General features: G+C 53.2%; 1 protein-coding gene across 3 annotated transcripts in view; it reads right to left on the bottom strand.

The window, feature by feature from the left end:
- Positions 1-17,752, bottom strand: part of LOC134356976 (sodium- and chloride-dependent taurine transporter-like) — a 63,535-nt gene that overhangs the window by 11,571 nt on the left and 34,212 nt on the right. For all 3 annotated transcript variants that reach the window (XM_063068266.1, XM_063068265.1, XM_063068264.1), the window contains 5 exons: positions 14,584-14,716; positions 11,601-11,735; positions 8,400-8,503; positions 8,176-8,300; positions 4,046-4,158 (listed from right to left, as the gene is read on the bottom strand). In XM_063068266.1, coding sequence (XP_062924336.1) covers positions 4,046-4,158; positions 8,176-8,300; positions 8,400-8,503; positions 11,601-11,735; positions 14,584-14,716 — 610 coding nt within the window. The remainder of the gene's footprint in view (positions 1-4,045; positions 4,159-8,175; positions 8,301-8,399; positions 8,504-11,600; positions 11,736-14,583; positions 14,717-17,752) is intronic.

The following is a 17,752-nucleotide window of genomic DNA, read 5'->3' as shown; positions in this document are numbered from 1 at the left end:
CCTTCTGCAGCTTGGTTACTACGCTGCTGAGGCTGTGCCTGGAGTACTGTCAGCCATGCCAGTCACCACACAGCAGTGTGATTACGCTGCAGAGGGGGCAGAAAGGATACACTGACACGTTGCCGGGACCGGAGGGCTGGAATTTCAAGGCGAGACTAGTACAGGCTGGAGTGAAGGGGTGGCTGAGGGTGCCCTTATAGAAGTTTGTAAGGTCAAGAGGGACTTGGATAAGGTCACTGTCTATCCCCGGGGTAGGGGATACTGAAACTAGAGGGCACAGGCTCACGGTGAGAGGGAAGATTTAAGGTGGATCCTGGAGTCATGTTTTTCATGCAGATGGAAGAGGGTCTCAATGCAATGAGCTGCAAAAGGAAATGAAGCAGGTTGGTATGAGTACAATGTTTACAAGCCACTTAGATAGGTACATGGATAGGAAAGTTCCGGGGGATAGGCACCAAATCTCCCTCCACACCGTCCCATCACACACTCCCGGGGTCAGATACAGAGTGAATCTCCCTCCACACCGTCCCATCACACACTCCCGGGGTCAGATACAGAGTGAATCTCCCTCCACACCGTCCCATCACACACTCCCGGGGTCAGATACAGAGTGAATCTCCCTCCACACCGTCCCATCACACACTCCCGGGGTCAGATACAGAGTGAATCTCCCTCCACACCGTCCCATCACACACTCCCGGGGTCAGACACAGAGTGAAACTCCCTCCACACCGTCCCATCACACACTCCTGTGGTCAGACACAGAGTGAAGCTCCCTCCACACCGTCCCATCACACACTCCCAGGGTCAGACACAGAGTGAAGTTCCCTCCGCACCGTCCCATCACATTCTCCTGGGGTCAGACACAGAGTGAAACTCCCTCCACACCATCCCATCACACACTCCTGGAGTCAAACACAGAGTGAAGCTCCCTCTACACTGTCCCATCACACACCCCCGGGGTCAGACACAGAGTGAAGCTCCCTCCACACCATCCCTTCACACACCCCTGGGGTCAGACACAGAGTGAAGCTCCCTCCACACCATCCCATCACACACCCCCGGGGTCAGACACAGAGTGAAGCTCCCTCCACACTGTCCCATCACACACCCCCGGTGTCAGACACAGAGTGAAGCTCCCTCCACACTGTCCCATCACGCACTCCCGGGGTCAGACACAGAGTGAATCTCCCTCCACACCGTCCCATCACACACTCCCGGGGTCAGACACAGAGTGAAACTCCCTCCACACTGTCCCATCACACACTCCCGGGGTCAGACACAGAGTGAATCTCCCTCCACACCGTGCCATCACACACTCACAGAGATTCCCAAGGAGCTGTGGGTGACGTATATGTTTTCCATAGCGGTTTACAGTTGGATATGTGGGAGAGTATCAACGTACCCCAGCGTTATTACCAGGAAATATGGCTGCATTGTTTATTCACTATTTGTCTTGGCCAGCTCAATGCTAAACATACAAGATCTTTCTGCTAATCAGTCGTTTGTCAAAGACACACCTGTAAGTCAACATTACACGTACGTGTTTTAAGTCTTTTACAGCCTCGCGAGATTGTGAGTTAGACTCTGACCACAGGCAATGTCTGACAATGTGTTAACACCCAAATGGAGTTTCTGGAACATTCTGCCAACCATCTGGTGCACATCAGATGTTTAGCTAGGGTGGGGAATCGGAGAACATTGAAAGACTCCCAGTAAGTAAGGTGAGGCCAGTGACCTCTGCTTTCTTTCCACCTGTCGATGTCCCTGAGAAGCAGCCGGACATTGGTGGAGGACTGGGTGACAGGGAGCGCTCACTACGATGGGCAAAACCCCATCAGCTGTGGGCAATACGGAAACGTGGCAGTTACAGCCACTGAGGCTTGCTTCCCGCTGTCGCTCTCCCCATGACTGTGTGGGTTTCCTCAGGGTGCTCCAGTTTCCTCCCACATTCCAGAGATGCATGGGTTGGGTCTAGTTAGTTGTGGGCAAGCTGAACGTGGTGCTACTTGCAGGCTGCCCCCCTGCACGTCCTCAGACTGCCTGGTTGTTGGTGCAAACGACACATTTCAGCTTGTGTTTTGATGCACACAGAGCTAATCCCGTACCTCTGAAACACCCCTCCACCTCGGGCTGGGAGACGGGCAGACGGGGAGGGGAGCTGCAGGCTGCACTCGGAGGTCAGGCGAAGGTCAGAAATATAACCGGTGAAGGCAGAGAGCACAATGGAAATAAAACACTTACCTGCACACACACAACAGGATGTGATCAACAATAATTAACCCACACTTCAAGCCTCTTGACTGTTCTCCGGGTACACACACCCAGCAGGCGCGACAAGACCAATGTCCCTGAGTACACCAGCCCATCCCTTGGCACACAACCACCTCCCGATCCCTGGCAGATGCCATCTTCTCTGTTCTTCTGCCCCACGGGGAGGGAGCTACGCCAGGTAAGATGGGCAGACAGACTCCCTCGCACTCGCCAAAGTACAGGCTTTGTGCGTTGACTAGACACTGGAGATTGTGCAGACACTGGAAATCCAGAGCAACACACACACACGAGATGCTGGAGGAAATCTGCAGGTCAGGCAGCGTCTACGGAGGGGATAAAGTGCCCCACTGAAGGGCTTCGCTCTGGCCGCTACAGAAGGCAGGAACTCCTGGTAGCCACCCACTCCAACTCTGACATGTCAGTCCCTGGCCTCCTTTGCTGCCACGGAGAGCCCCTCTCAGCCTGCAGGAGCACCACTCCATGTTGTGCCTCCAAACCTGACGGCACGAACATCGATTTCTCCAAGTTCGGGTAATTTCTCCCCCTGGTTCCACTCGACCCCTCCTCATCTCCTCACCCCCCCATTACTCCCTCTTATTCACCTCCTCCTTCCCTTTCTGCCAGTCCACACTCCTCTCCAATCAGATTCCTCCTTCTTCAGCCCTACTCTTTTCCACCTATCACCTCCCAGCTTCTTAATTCATCCCGCCCTTCCACAAACTACCTGCCCCCTCAGCTGGTCTCACCTCTCTCCCCCCCCCCCCCACATTCGGGCTTCGTCCCCCTTCTTTTCCGGTCCCGAAACGTTGCCTGTTTCCCGCCCTGCCGAGTTCCTCCTGCATCTTGTCTGTGCTTATTGACTCTGTCAGTGTACGGGGCACCAAAGACCAGTTTGGGTCTGGTGAGTATGCCTTCCAGGCTGGGGAGCAGCCCGAGCCAGGCTGGAACCAGCAGTTCGTGGACAATCCCGGTGAAGAGAGACTGTCCTGGGTGTGAGAATGGGCTTGCACACCCACTACACACCGAGAGAATCTCACACACACACCCAAGATATCCGTGTCCAGGTGCTTCTCGGTAAGGCGAACGCACACATCTCACCAAGGAAAGGACACGTGTGCATGCATGGTGTCGATCCAGAGACACGCGTGTGTGGGCACGAGTGCCCAGAGACAACGGCAGGCGGGTGCCTGAAAAGGACATGTGGGTGTGGGGAGAACATGGGACACGCACATACGTGACCCAAAGAAAAGCGTGTGACACACATACACACACACACAGAGGCCAAGGCATACACCTGGCCAGAGACACGCGGGTGGACGCGTGCTCAAACACGCGTGTGGGAGCTCATGCAATCCAGAAACGGCATGCGTGAGTGCAGGGGATGAGCCGCCTCGTGGTCTGGATGCCAGTCAGCACCTCCTCCCTCACTGCGGGGGAGGTAGGGGTGGGGGATCCAAAGCGGGGAGTTTTCTTTCGCCCCATGCTGTCGGGTGGGGGAGTGGGGGGGGTTGGTGGGTTGACTCTCATTTCCTGGCTGGGCTAACCCCAGCCCCCATCTCCCACCCTGCCCTCCGCCCCGCCAAAGCCCCTCCCTCGCAGAGGGGCACAGCCACCAAGTATTGATGCGCGGCGGAGACCCTCGCCCCCGTGGTAGGGGGAGGGAAGCGAAGAGAAAGAGGAGTGGGGGAGCAGAAAGAGAGGGGGCGAGCACGGCACACCCCACTCTGCACTCCCCCCCCCATTAAACGATGAGAGAGACACAGTAACTGACCTGACTGTCCAAGCCAAGAAGAAGGATCATTACGAAAAACAAGACGGCCCAGAATGTTGGCCAAGGCATCAAGCTCACAGCTTTAGGGTAAGCGATGAATGCCAGACCGGGACCTGGAGGAGGCAATGCAGAAATAGAGGGTGGGGGTGGGGAGAAATAAAACGGGGAGGTGGGTAGAGAGAGGGGAGGGGGTGATGTCAGGGGAGGGTGTGGGGAGAGGGGAGGGGATGGGGAGGAGGGGTGTGGAGAGAGGGGAGGGGGTGAGGTCAGGGGAGGGTGGGGAGAAGGGAGGGGGGTGGGGATATGGGAGGGGGACAAGAGGCACTAAATGATAATGCTTTTGCATTGAACAAAAGTACAAGCACATCACATCGCAGCGGTATCTCTTAAAACAAAGCTAACGTTCGACCTGATGAGATCTCCCACCCGACGGTGTGGGTGTGGATAGCAAACCTACAGTTACAGGAACTCCCTCCCTAAATATGGCCCAGCACGTGGTGATGGGCAGAGTGGCCTGAGAGGCTCGGTGCAGGCCAGTCTGAGTGGAGGGGTGTGAGGGGGTGGGTGGTTCTCAGACAGAGTGCCCGTTCCTTACACAGCCTCCTCTGTGGTTAAGTTCCAGTCTTCCAGGAAAGTGATTAAAGGGCACGGAATGTTCCAGAAACTGCAGCAAAATGTCCAACAGAGATCGTATGGAGATACACAAATCCTCTCCCTCCCAAAAAAACCCTTTTGGCATCTTCCTCGTTACGGCAGAATGTGAACGTCAGTAGGAATTACGCAGGTTACAGCTTAACAACGCAAATCGTTATCCAAAAAACAAAGCAATGCAGAGAATTGTGTGTGTGTGTGTTTGTGTGTGAGTGTGTCTGTGTGTGTGTGTGTGTGTGTATGTGAGTGTGTGTGTGTGTGTGTGTGTGTCAGAGTGTGTGTGTGTGTGTGTGGCTGTCTGTGTGTGTGTGTGTGTGTGTGTGTGTGTCTGTGTGTGTAAGTGTGAGTGTCTCTGTGTGTGGATCAGTGTGTGTGTGAGTCTCTCTGTGTGTGAGAGTGTCTGTGGGTCTGTGTGTGTGTGTGTGTGTGTGTGTGTGTGTGTGTGTGTGTCAGAGTGTGTGTGTGTATGTGAGTGTGTGTGAGTGTCTGTGTGTGTGTGTGTATGTGAGTGTGTCTGTGTGTGTGTATGTGTGTGTGTATGTGTGTATGTGAGTGTGTGTGAGTGTGTCTGTGTGTGATAGTGTGAGTGTCTGTCAGTGTGTGTGTGAGTCTCTGTGTGTGTGTGTGTGTGTGTGTGTGTGTGTGAGAGTGTGTGTGTGTATGTGAGTGTGTGTGAGTGTCTGTGTGTGTGTGTATGTGAGTGTGTCTGTGTGTGTGTATGTGAGTGTGTGTGTGTATGTGAGTGTGTCTGTGTGTGTGTGTGTGTGTATGTGAGTGTGTGTGAGTGTGTCTGTGTGTGATAGTGTGAGTGTGTCAGTGTGTGTGTGAGTCTCTCTGTGTGTGAGTGTGTGTGAGTCTTGAGGATATGTGTTTCTGTGTGACATCACGTGCAAGTTTGTGAAAGTGTGTGGGGATGTGGGTCCATCAGTTTGTGTGTGTGTGTGTGGGAGGATGCGAGTGCGTGTGATCACAGTTACGATCAGGTCAACCAGTTACTGGGCAAGAGAGAGACGTGTACCCCTGACGCTGTGGGGGCTGTACTGGGGAGGTGCTGGGAATGAAGCAGATTCCGTTTGATGTTGGGGAGTGGGAGAGACCGGGGGCTGAGTCAGAGGGAGATGTTGGTTTGGGTTGAGAGTGGGGAACAGCAGGGGTGACTTGTGGGAACTGAGAGGGAGTGGTGGTGGAGGGAGTCCTGGGTATCAGGGAAGGATAATGTTTCAGAGACATGGAACTACATCCATCTTGCAGTGGGTGGAAAGCTGATGTCAATGGCCTCTGCGGATCGAGCACAGGCCTTGGCCGGGAAAGCTGCATATTGACCTCAGATATCAGGGAACGTGGCAGATGGGCAGGCCAGTGGCCAAGTTCAAGGTCTGGGCAAATCAATCATAAGATTTACAAAAAAAAATTCCAAATAGCCTTGGTTTGAGATCTCAGTTCCACGATTGTTTACACTGAAGAAATCGATGAACATTACAGCAATCGATGCAATGAAACCGTGTCAGTTCTGATCATCTCCTGGCCACCAGGTATCACGTTTGGCCAGCTCTCCTTGACATGAGGTGGTGGCACACAGAGGGATGGACAGCTGGGGCAAGGCTGGTGCCCAGCAATGTTACGGCTATGAAAACCATGAGCCCTCTGCCCAAAGTGATAGACTAACCCTACGCGAAAACTAGTGAGGGACAGCTTGGGCCGTCGAGACAGAGCGGTGGGAAAGGCAACGGACATGGACAACAAAACATATCTCGACAAATAACAATAACATTTCAAACTTTCTGCCACAGATTATGGTGTTTACGTTAAACCCTTGGTAGACACTTATTAAGGGTTTATAATGTGGGCTAAAACTATAAACTCGGGCAGTATGTGGAGACTACCACGGCAGCTCACTGAGCATTATCCTAAACTGTTCCCACCACACTTGACCAGATCTACATCTCCCTCCACACCATCCCATCACACACTCCCGCGGTCAGACACAGAGTGAAGCTCCCTCCACACCGTCCCATCACACACTCCCGGGGTCAGACACAGAGTGAAGCTCCCTCCACACCGTCCCATCACACACTCCCGGGGTCAGACACAGAGTGAAGCTCCCTCCACACCGTCCCATCACACACTCCCGGGGTCAGACACAGAGTGAAGCTCCCTCCACACCGTCCCATCACACACTCCCGGGGTCAGACACAGAGTGAAGCTCCCTCCACACCGTCCCATCACACACTCCCGGGGTCAGACACAGAGTGAAACTCCCTCCACACCGTCCCATCACACACTCCCGGGGTCAGACACAGAGTGAAGCTCCCTCCACACCGTCCCCTCACACACTCCCGGGGTCAGACACAGAGTGAAGCTCCCTCCACACAGTCCCATCACACACTCCCGGGGTCAGACACAGAGTGAAGCTCCCTCCACACCGTCTCCTCACACACTCCCGGGGTCAGACACAGAGTGAATCTCCCTCCACACCGTGCCATCACACACTCCCATGGTCAGACACAGAGTGAAGCTCCCTCCACACTGTCCCATCACACACTCCCGGGATTAGATTGAGTGAAGCTCTCTCCACACCGTCCCATCACACACTCCCGGAGTCAGGCATAGAGTGAATCTTCCTCCACACTGTCCCATCACACACTCCCGGGGTCAGACAGAGAGTGAAGCTCCCTCCACACCGTCCCCTCACACACTCCCGGGGTCAGACACAGAGTGAATCTCCCTCCACACCGTCCCATCACACACTCCCAGGGTCAGACACAGAGTGAAGCTCCCTCCACACTGTCCCATTACGCACTTCTGGGCTCAGACACAGAGCGAAGCTCCCTCCACACTGTGCCGTGGTCTGCCTCTGAACGAACCCTACTCATGCTGGTCAGATGTGCTTGTGTAGTTTCTCACGGAGTGAGTACATCGGTGGCTCCATTTCCTGACTGCTCAGTAGGCCCATCAGAGAACAGAGTGTAGAACACAGAACGTTACAGAACAGTACAGGCCCTTCGGCCCACAATGCTGTAGCCACCTATTAACTTACTCCAAGATCAATGTAACTCTTCCCTCCTATATAGCCCTCCATTTTTCTTTCATCCATGTGCCTATCTAAAGTGTCTCTTAAATGCCCCAAATAGGCGTCTGCATCCACCCTGTGTAAAAATCCTACCTCTGACAACCCCCTGTACTTCCCTCCAAACACCTCAAAATTATGCCCCTCATGTTAGCTATTTCTGCCCTGGGGGAAAGGCTCTGGCTGTCCCCTGCATCTGTGCTTCTGGTCATTATCTACATCTCCATCAAGCCACCTTTCATCCTCCTTCACTCCAAGAAGAAAATCCCTCACTCGCTCAACCTATCCCTATGAGACATGGTCTCTAATCCAGGCAGCATCCTGGTAAATCTTGTCTGTACCCCCCTCTCAAGCTTCCACATCCTTCCTACAGTGAGGTGATCACAACTGAACAGCTGCCCCCCACCCCTACCTGACTCCGCCACGTCGGCGATGTTTACTCCTTGCTCTTGCGCCATGAAGCCAAGGATGGAGAAGATGGCGAAGCCTGAGACGAAGCTCGTCCCACTGTTCAGGCATCCCAGAAGCAAACAGTCCCTGAAGGCAAAGGCGATAAGTGGTTCTGGTTATTTCTACACAGGGCACGCCCCAACACTTCCGCCACCCCTCCCTCTCCTCGCTGCCCCGCAGTCTCACCGGTAGCAGTTGTACTTGTATTTGTTGTAACTCCCCAGGGACGTCATCGCACCCAAGCAGATTGCATAGGAGAAGAAAATCTGAGTTCCTGCATCAATCCAGACCTGCATGAGGATGGGGAGAACCAGAGAGAGAGCGAGAGGGGGGAGGGGAGAGATACAGAGACAGACAAGGGTAGAGGTCAGGACAAGTTATCGTACCAGTGGTGGGAACCGCCCACACAAAGAATCAAACAGGCCCTTTGGCCCAGCTCTTCCATGCTGACCAATGTGACTGCCTGGGCTAGTCCTGTTTGCCTGTGTTTGACTCTTATCTCTCAAAATCAGGGGTTCCCAACCTTCTTTATGCTAGGGACCAATACTATTAAGCAAGGGCTCGATGGATCTGCTCTGAACCTTTCCTGTCCATGTAAACGAACCTGTCCAAATGGCTTTTAAAATTCTAATTGTACCCACTTCCACCATGTCCTTGGACAGTTCATTGCGTATATCTACCAACCTCTGGAGAATTTGGTCCTCAGGGTCCTTTAAATCCCTCCCCTCTCATTTTAAACCTCTGCTCTCTAGTTTTAGAGTCCTTCACTCTGGGGGAAAGAAAGTCTAACCACCTACCTATGATTGCCCTCTTGATTTTACAAACCTCTGTCAGGCTCCTCCACTCCAGGGAAAACACTCCCAGGTTGTCCAGTCTTCCCCTGGAACTCAAGCCCTTCAGTGCCGGTAACTTCCCTCGTAAAAAGTTTCTGTACCCTCTCAAGTTTAATGACCATCAGAACTATACACAATTCTCCAAATGTGGCCTTAACATCATAGTCATAGTCATACTTTATTGATCCCGGGGGAAATTGGTTTTCGTTACAGTTGCACCATAAATAATAAATAGTAATAAAACCATAAATAGTTAAATAGTAATATGTAGATTATGCCAGTAAATTATGAAATAAGTCCAGGACCAGCCTATTGGCTCAGGGTGTCTGATCCTCCAAGGGAGGAGTTGTAAAGTTTGATGGCCACAGGCAGGAATGACTTCCTATGACGCTCTGTGCTGCATCTCGGTGGAATGAGTCTCTGGCTGAATGTACTCCTGTGCCCACCCAGTACATTATGTAGTGGATGGGAGACATTGTCCAAGATGGCATGCAACTTGGACAGCATCCTCTTTTCAGACACCACCGTGAGAGAATCCAGTTCCATCCCCACAACATCACTGGCCTTACGAATGAGTTTGTTGACTCTGTTGATGTCTGCTACCCTCAGCCTGCTGCCCCAGCACACAACAGCAAACATGATAGCACTAGCCACCACAGACTCGTAGAACATCCTCAGCATCGTCCGGCAGATGTTAAAGGATCTCAGTCTCCTCAGGAAGTAGAGACCAGTCACCCTGACCAGTGAGAAAGTGATATCCCATCTCCTGTCCTCGGTGCCCTGACCGACGAAGGCTAGTGGGCCAAATTCCTTCTTCACCAGTCTGTGAGAGAACCATGCATGTGACCCCCGGGTCTGTCTGTTCTATGACATGCCTCGGGCCATCGCAGTTACTGTGAAAGTCCTGCCCTGGTTTGTCGCCAATATATATTGCTCATTTATTTATAATTATTATTTCTTTCTTTTTGTATTTGCACAGTTTGTTGTCTCTTGCAGACTGGTTGTCCACCCTGTTGGTCTGATCTTTCATTGATTCTGTTATGATTATTGGATTTAATTAGTATGCCCTGAAGAAAATGAATCTCACAGTATAGAGTAATATATACTTTAATAATATATTTACTTTGAACTTTGAAGAGTTTGTTCGTCACGGGGTCCAACTACTTTAGGATGGCATTTTGAAAGGGGATGGGAGAAAGATCCAACTCAGGGCACTATTATTTCCTTCTACCCCAGGCATAGAAACATAGAAAACCTACAGCACAATACAGGCCCTTCAGCCCACAAAGCTGTGCCAAACATGTACTTACCTTAGAACTACCTAGGCTTACCCGTAGTCCTCTATTTTTCTGAGCTCCATGTATCCATCCAGGAGTCTCTTAAAAGACCCTATCGTTTCCTCCTCCACCACCATCACCAGCAGCCCATTCCACGCACTCACCACTCTGCATAAAAAACTTACCCCTGACATCTCCTCTGTACCTACTTCCAAGCACCTTAAACCTGTGTCCTCTTGTGCAACCATTTCAGCCCTGGGGAAAAGCCTCTGAATATCCACACAATCAATTACCTCTCATCATCTCATACACCTCTATCAGGTCACCTCTCATCCTCCGTCGCTCCAAAGAGAAAAGGCCGAGTTCACTCAACCTGTTTTCATAAGTCATGCTCCCCAATCCAGGCAACATCCTTGTAAATCTCCTCTGCACCCTTTCTATGGTTTCCACATCCTTCCTGTAGTGAGGCGACCAAAACTGAGCACAGTACTCCAAGTGGGGTCTGACCAGGGTCCTATATAGCTGCAACATTACCTCTCGGCTGTTAAACTCAGTTCCACGATTGATGAAGGCCAATGCACCGTATGCCTTCTTAACCACAGCATGTGGCCCAGTGAGGAGAGCGAGCCCAGCACCCGAACACAGCAGGCCATACTGATGGAGCTAAGGCAGCCATGTTTGATGTGGGCAGGGTGGCTATTCTTGCTCTCTGGATTTCTGGTCATTGTTCTTAAACATGAAGTCTTTTTCTCTCTCCATTGATACTGAATTGATGAAAGTTGTTTCATGAATTTTCTATTTTAATTCACTGTATGTCATGGGCTAGGCAGCTATGTTTGATATAGGTATATCGGCCATACGTTAATTGGGCATAGAGGCCTTTTTTTGATATTGGCTAGGTGTAGGTAGGGTGGCCATGATTAATGTGGGCAGGTTGGCCGCCATTCGTGAGGTCAGGCTGGCCATGATTAGCATGGGCAGGCTGGCCACCACTGGCATGGGCAGACTCAATGGGTGTGGGCAGAGCGGCCATGATTAATGTGAGCAGGTTGGACACTGTTGGCATGGGAAAGATGGCTACGATTAGTGGGTCAGTTTGGCCATGAGTAGCATGGGCAGAGTAAAACATCATTATTATGGACAGGGTGGCCATGGTTAGTCTGGTCAGGAAGCCAATGCCTGACAAGGCATTGGCAGCTGTGTTTGATTGAGGATGTTTCACAGTTGACCTCAATGGAAGCTCAGCCCTGATCTGGAAGTTTCTGCAGGACACTCACCTGTGGGTCACCCAGGCGTGTCATGTCAGGATACAGATAAAACTTGATTCCCTGAGTTGCTCCTGGCAGGGTGACTCCACGGATTAACAACACCAACAGCATCAGGAAGGGGAATGTGGCAGTGAAGTACACAACCTGGCAGGGAGAGAGGACAACGGGCAAGAGAACGGTGAGTGTTAACATCATCAGTAGCTTTCCCCACTGTCACCCGCTCGATTGACACACCGTCCACCTACACACTCGCTCCCACCAACACACACTGTGGCCGCAGTGTGCTCCGTCTACACAATGTACCGCGGTGACCACCAAACCCACAACCGCTTCCATCCAGACGGACAAGGGCAGCAGGAACACCCCCACCCACAGGTTCCCCATCCAGTCACACACGCCCACCCACAGATTCCCTCCCAGTCACACACCCCCAACCACAGGTTCCCCATCCAGTCACACACCCCCACCCACAGGTTCCATATCCAGTCACACACCCCCACCCACAGATTCCCCTCCCATTCACACACCCCCACCCACAGGTTCCCCTCCCAGTCACACACCCCCACCCACAGATTCCCTCCCAGTCACACATCCCCACCCACAGGTTCCCCTCCCAGTCACACACCCCCCACCCACAGGTTCCCCATCCAGTCACACACCCCCACCCACAGATTCCCCTCCCAGTCACACATCCCCACCCACAGATTCCCTCCCAGTCACACACCCCCACCCACAGGTTCCCCTCCCAGTCACACATCCCCACCCACAGGTTCCCTCCCAGTCACACACCCCCACCCACAGATTCCCCTCCCAGTCACACACCCCCACCCACAGGTTCCATATCCAGTCACACACCCCCACCCACAGGTTCCCCATCCAGTCACAAACCCCCACCCAGATTCCCCTCCCAGTCACACACCCCCCACCCACAGGTTCCCCTCCCAGTCACACACCCCCCACCCACAGGTTCCCCATCCAGTCACACACCCCCACCCACAGATTCCCTCCCAGTCACACACCCCCACCCACAGGTTCCATATCCAGTCACACACCCCCACCCACAGGTTCCCCATCCAGTCACAAACCCCCACCCAGATTCCCCTCCCAGTCACACACCCCCCACCCACAGGTTCCCCTCCCAGTCACACACCCCCCACCCACAGGTTCCCCATCCAGTCACACACCCCCACCCACAGATTCCCTCCCAGTCACACACCCCCACCCACAGATTCCCTCCCAGTCACACACCCCCACCCACAGGTTCCATATCCAGTCACACACCCCCCCCACAGGTTCCCCTCCCAGTCACATACTCCCACCCACAGGTTCCCTCCCAGTCACACACCCCCACCCACAGGTTCCTCTCCCAGTCACACACCCCCACCCACAGATTCCCTCCCAGTCACACACCCCCACCCACAGGTTCCCTCCCAGTCACACCCCACCTTGTCTGGGAGATCCATTTCTGTTCTGTCACTGGCTCTAACCTCAGGAACTCTCCCCCCATCGGCTTTATCTCTGACTCAGGAGGGTGGGGACTCGGTCAGCTCCCACCCTCCCACCTCCTACAGCCCCGACTGAAGCGCAATACAGAATTAGGAGAGACACGGGACAAAAGCACGCCCCTCCACCCAACTGGTCCACACTGACCAGTCACATGTGCCTCCATTCAGTGCATATCCCTCTGAACCTTTCCTGTCCAGAGTCGCTGAAAGTTCGAAGTTCAGAGATTATAGACGTCAGGAGGAGGAAACCACAGGTCCATGACCCGGTCCTCAGCAGGCGGGGGAATCAGAGGGAGAGAATCGGCAACTTTAAATTCCTCAGTGCCGTCATTTCAGAGGGCCCAGCGCAGGACGGTGATTACCAAGGAAGCACGGCAGTGTCTCTGCTTCCTTTGGAGTTTGCGGAGACTTGGCATGACACCTGACTTCTACAGAGCTGTGGTGGAGAGCGTACTGACTGGCTGCAGCACAGAGGCGAAACCATCGAGCATCTCCACACGAAACACTGTCGCAGGAAAGCATCCCCGCCACCCGGGACGTGCTCTCTTCCCACTGCTGCCATTTGGAAGGAGACACAGGCACCTTCTGATCTTCTCCACCAGGTTCAGGAACAGTTACTAGCTCAACCAAAGGAGATAACATCACTCACCCCATCATCAAAATGTCCCTACAACCAATGGACTCACTTTCAAGGACTTTTCATCTCGTGCTCTCAGTATTTACTGCTTATTTATTTATTATTATTGTTTCTTTTTTTAGGATTTGTACATTTCGTTGACTTCTGCACTTTGGTTGGATGGTCTTTCATTGGTTCTGCTTTGCTTGTTATTCTATAGAATTATCGAGTATGCCCACAAGAAAATGAATCTCGGGGTGGTATATGGTGACATATATGTACTTTGAACTTTAAAGCTTTCCTGGCCATGAATGTGTCCCAGTGTTGTTGTGAGTGATGGTGTTACCAGCTCTGGAGAGAGGACATGAACATCATGGCATAGTACAGGCCCTTTGTCCCACAATCTTGTAACCTATTCTAAGATCAATCTGACCCTTCCCTCCTACACCCTCCATTTTTCTATCATCCGCCTGCCTAATTAAGAGTTTCTTAGATGTCCCCAGTGTATCTGCCTCCATCACCACCTCGCAGTGCATTCCGCCTACCTCTGATATAACCACTATACTTTCCTCCAATCAGTTAAACTTATGCCCCTTTGTATTAGTCATTTACTAGTCTCTGGGTATACACTCGATCTCTGCCTCTCGCCATCTTGTCATGCAGACGTGTGGCGGCAGGTTGCATCGGAATAAAGTGATTTAATTTAGGGGTGAGGGGCGCAGGCAGGTGAAAAGGATGGGCCTGCAGTCCTGAGTGAGCAGTAAGCCAGGGGAGAGGCGTTTGGTCTGATAACGGCCCTCACCGGGTGGTGGGGAGCCTGGGGCAAGGGAGTGGTACGGGTTTGGTGCCGACGGACGAGCTGTGCTCTCACCTTCCCGGTGGATCGGACGCCCTTCCAGATGCAGAAGAAACAGATGACCCAAGCGGCAAGCAGGCAGAGGGCCAACTCCCACCGCAGCTCGCCCATCTTCTCGATGCCCGTCGACAGATCGAGGACATTCCGCCTGGGGAGGGGAGAAGAAAAGGAAGGGAGAGAGGGGGGAGAAGAAAGGAGGAAGGAGAGGGGGAGAGGGACGGGGAGAGTGGGGGGTGAGATGGGAGAGGGTTGGAGCAAGGGGAGAGAAGAGAAAAGACATTACTCAATCTGTGGGCCAGGGAGTGTCTGCAGGGGTGGGTGGGGAGGTAGGGGCCGGGAATCTCCTTCAGGTTGTGCCAAACATGCTGATCGGAAGCAGAGAAACTCGCCTCGTCCTCGAGCTGGGAAAAAGCCGGCATGCAAAAACGCTCGGAGAACATTAAAAAACAAAAGAACCAAGGGCTACCTTTGGGTCAACCCAAATTCCAATTTAGTGTGCGCACTCCGGCTGACAGTACGGCACGCTGGGCACAGCCGTGGGGGGGAGGAGCACCAGGCTGGCCGGGGGTGGAGTGTGTTAGCCCCCTGTCCTGTGCAGCTCTGCCGTATGGCGTTCACGACCCCGCTGGATCAGACACCCCCACACAGTGCAGGGGGCGGGGGCACGGGTTTAACAAGGGCACACATGCCAGCACACTGCAAATAACATCAGAACACAGATTGGTGCGGATACAGATTGCCAGAGCACTCTGTTACATTTCAAATGAACCCCCACCCTCCACCCGCCAGTTCAAATGCAACAACCTCCATGTTACACCACCCACCCCCCCCCTCCACATAAGAGTAACAGATCTAACAGCAGAGACTCTTGCAGGTGCTGGAAATCCAGAACAAAGCACACAAAATGCTGGAGGAACTGAGCAGATCAGGCAGCACCTACTGAGGGGAATAAACAGCCACTGCTTTGGTCCTGATGAGGGGTCTCGGCCTGAAACGTCGACTGTTTACTCCTCCACAGAAGCTGCCTGACCTGCTGAGTTCCTCCAGCACTTTGTGAAAGTCCTTTACAGTTCACTGTACCTCTGACAAACAGATCACCGTTAGCACCAATGATCAACGTAGTCTTGAGAAAGTGCTGGGGACAGCCTACAAGTGTTGCCACGCTTCCCTGACCCATGTTTTTTTGGAACGTGGGAGGAAACGGGAACACCCGGACGAAACCCATGTGATCTCCTCAAACAGGGAGAATCCTCACGGACAACGGTGGGAATTCAATCCCGACCGGTGATCGCTGGCAATGATATAGACTTGCACAAACCGTGACAGTGCCGCCCACATATTGAACCTGTACCGTATGACTCACAGAGTCACACCGCACAGAGTCACCCTTTGGCCCAACCAGTCCATGCTGACCAAGATTCTCATATCCCTTTAACTTTCCTATCCATTTACCTGGCCAATTACCTTTAGAATGTTCTTAATGTACCTGCCTCAACCACTTCCTCTGGCAGCTCGTTCCACATACAGACCACCCTCTGGATGAAAAAGATGCCCCTCAGGTTCCTATTAAATCTCTCTCCTCTCACCTTAAACCTGTGCCCTCTGGTTCTTGATTCCCCGTCCCTGGGAGAAGGGCTGTGTGCACTCAGGTATGAATGCGCGGCCTGTGTACAGATTGTAATGTCAACCAGCGTTTGGGAGACGGTGGAATGCAATTGCCAGCCGCAGGAATCTTCTGCTGTGTGTGGCCGCACATCAGACTTGTGAACTGCCCGGATAGCGGACAGTTCACAGGAGCGGAGCCCGGAGTAACCTGGGAAGGAGCTGTATAGAGTCATGTAAAATATGCATGGGATTTCAACGAACACCAGGGAATAGGCCTCACTACACTGTCCCATCACACACTCCCAGGGTCTCAGAGTGAAGCTCCCTCCACACCGTTCCATCACACACTCCCGGGGTCAGACACAGAGTGAAACTCCCTCCACACCACCCATCACACACTCCTGGGGTCAGTCACAATGTGATGCTCCCTCCATACCGTCCCATCACACACTCCTGGGGTCAGTCACAATGTGATGCTCCCTCCATACCATCCCATCACACACTCCCGGGGTCAGACACAGAGTGAAACTCCCTCCACACCGTTCCATCATACACTCCCGGGGTCAGACACAGAGTGAAACTCCCTCCACGCCGTCCCATCACACACTCCCGGGGTCAGACACAGAGTGAAACTCCCTCCATACCATCCCATCACACACTCCCGGGGTCAGACACAGAGTGAAACTCCCTCCACACCGTTCCATCATACACTCCCGGGGTCAGACACAGAGTGAAACTCCCTCCACGCCGTCCCATCACACACTCCCGGGGTCAGACACAGAGTGAAACTCCCTCTACACCGTCCCATCACACACTCCCGGGGTCAGACACAGAGTGAAACTCCCTCCACACCACCCATCACACACTCCTGGGGTCAGTCACAAAGTGATGCTCCCTCCACACCATCCCATCACACACTCACAGGGTCAGACACAGAGGGAAACTCCCCCCACACCGTCCCATCACACACTCCTGGGGTAGGACACAGAGTGAAGCTCCCTCCACACCGTCCCATCACACACTCCAAGGGTCAAACACAGAGGGAAACTCCCCCCCACACCGTCCCATCACACACGCTCGAGGTTAGACACAATGTGAAGTACCCTCTACACCGTCCCATCACACACTCACAGGGTCAGACACAGAGTGAAGCTCCCTCCACACCGTCCCATCACATACTCCCTCCACACCGTCCCATCGCACACTCCTGGGGTCAGACACGGAGTGAAGCTCCCTCCACACCGTCCCATCACACACCTCCAGGGTCAGATACAGAGTGAAGTTCCCTCTACAGCGTCCCATCACAAACTCACAGGGTCAGACACAGAGGGAAACTCCCCCCCCACACCGTCCCATCACACACGCTCGGGGTTAGACACAATGTGAAGCTCCCTCCACACTGTCCCATCACACACTCCCGGGGTCAGACACAGAGTGAAGCTCCCTCCACACTGTCCCATCACACACTCTTGGGGTCAGACACAGAGTGAAACTCCCTCCACACCGTCCCATCACACACTCCCGGGGTTAGACACAGAGTGAAGCTCCCTCCACGCCGTCATATCACACACTCCTGGGG

Source organism: Mobula hypostoma, chromosome 15 (assembly GCF_963921235.1).
Source record: "Mobula hypostoma chromosome 15, sMobHyp1.1, whole genome shotgun sequence".
NCBI lineage: Eukaryota > Metazoa > Chordata > Chondrichthyes > Myliobatiformes > Myliobatidae > Mobula > Mobula hypostoma.
Note: the sequence above shows the minus strand (reverse complement) of the source record. Positions and strands in the feature narration are given on the sequence as shown.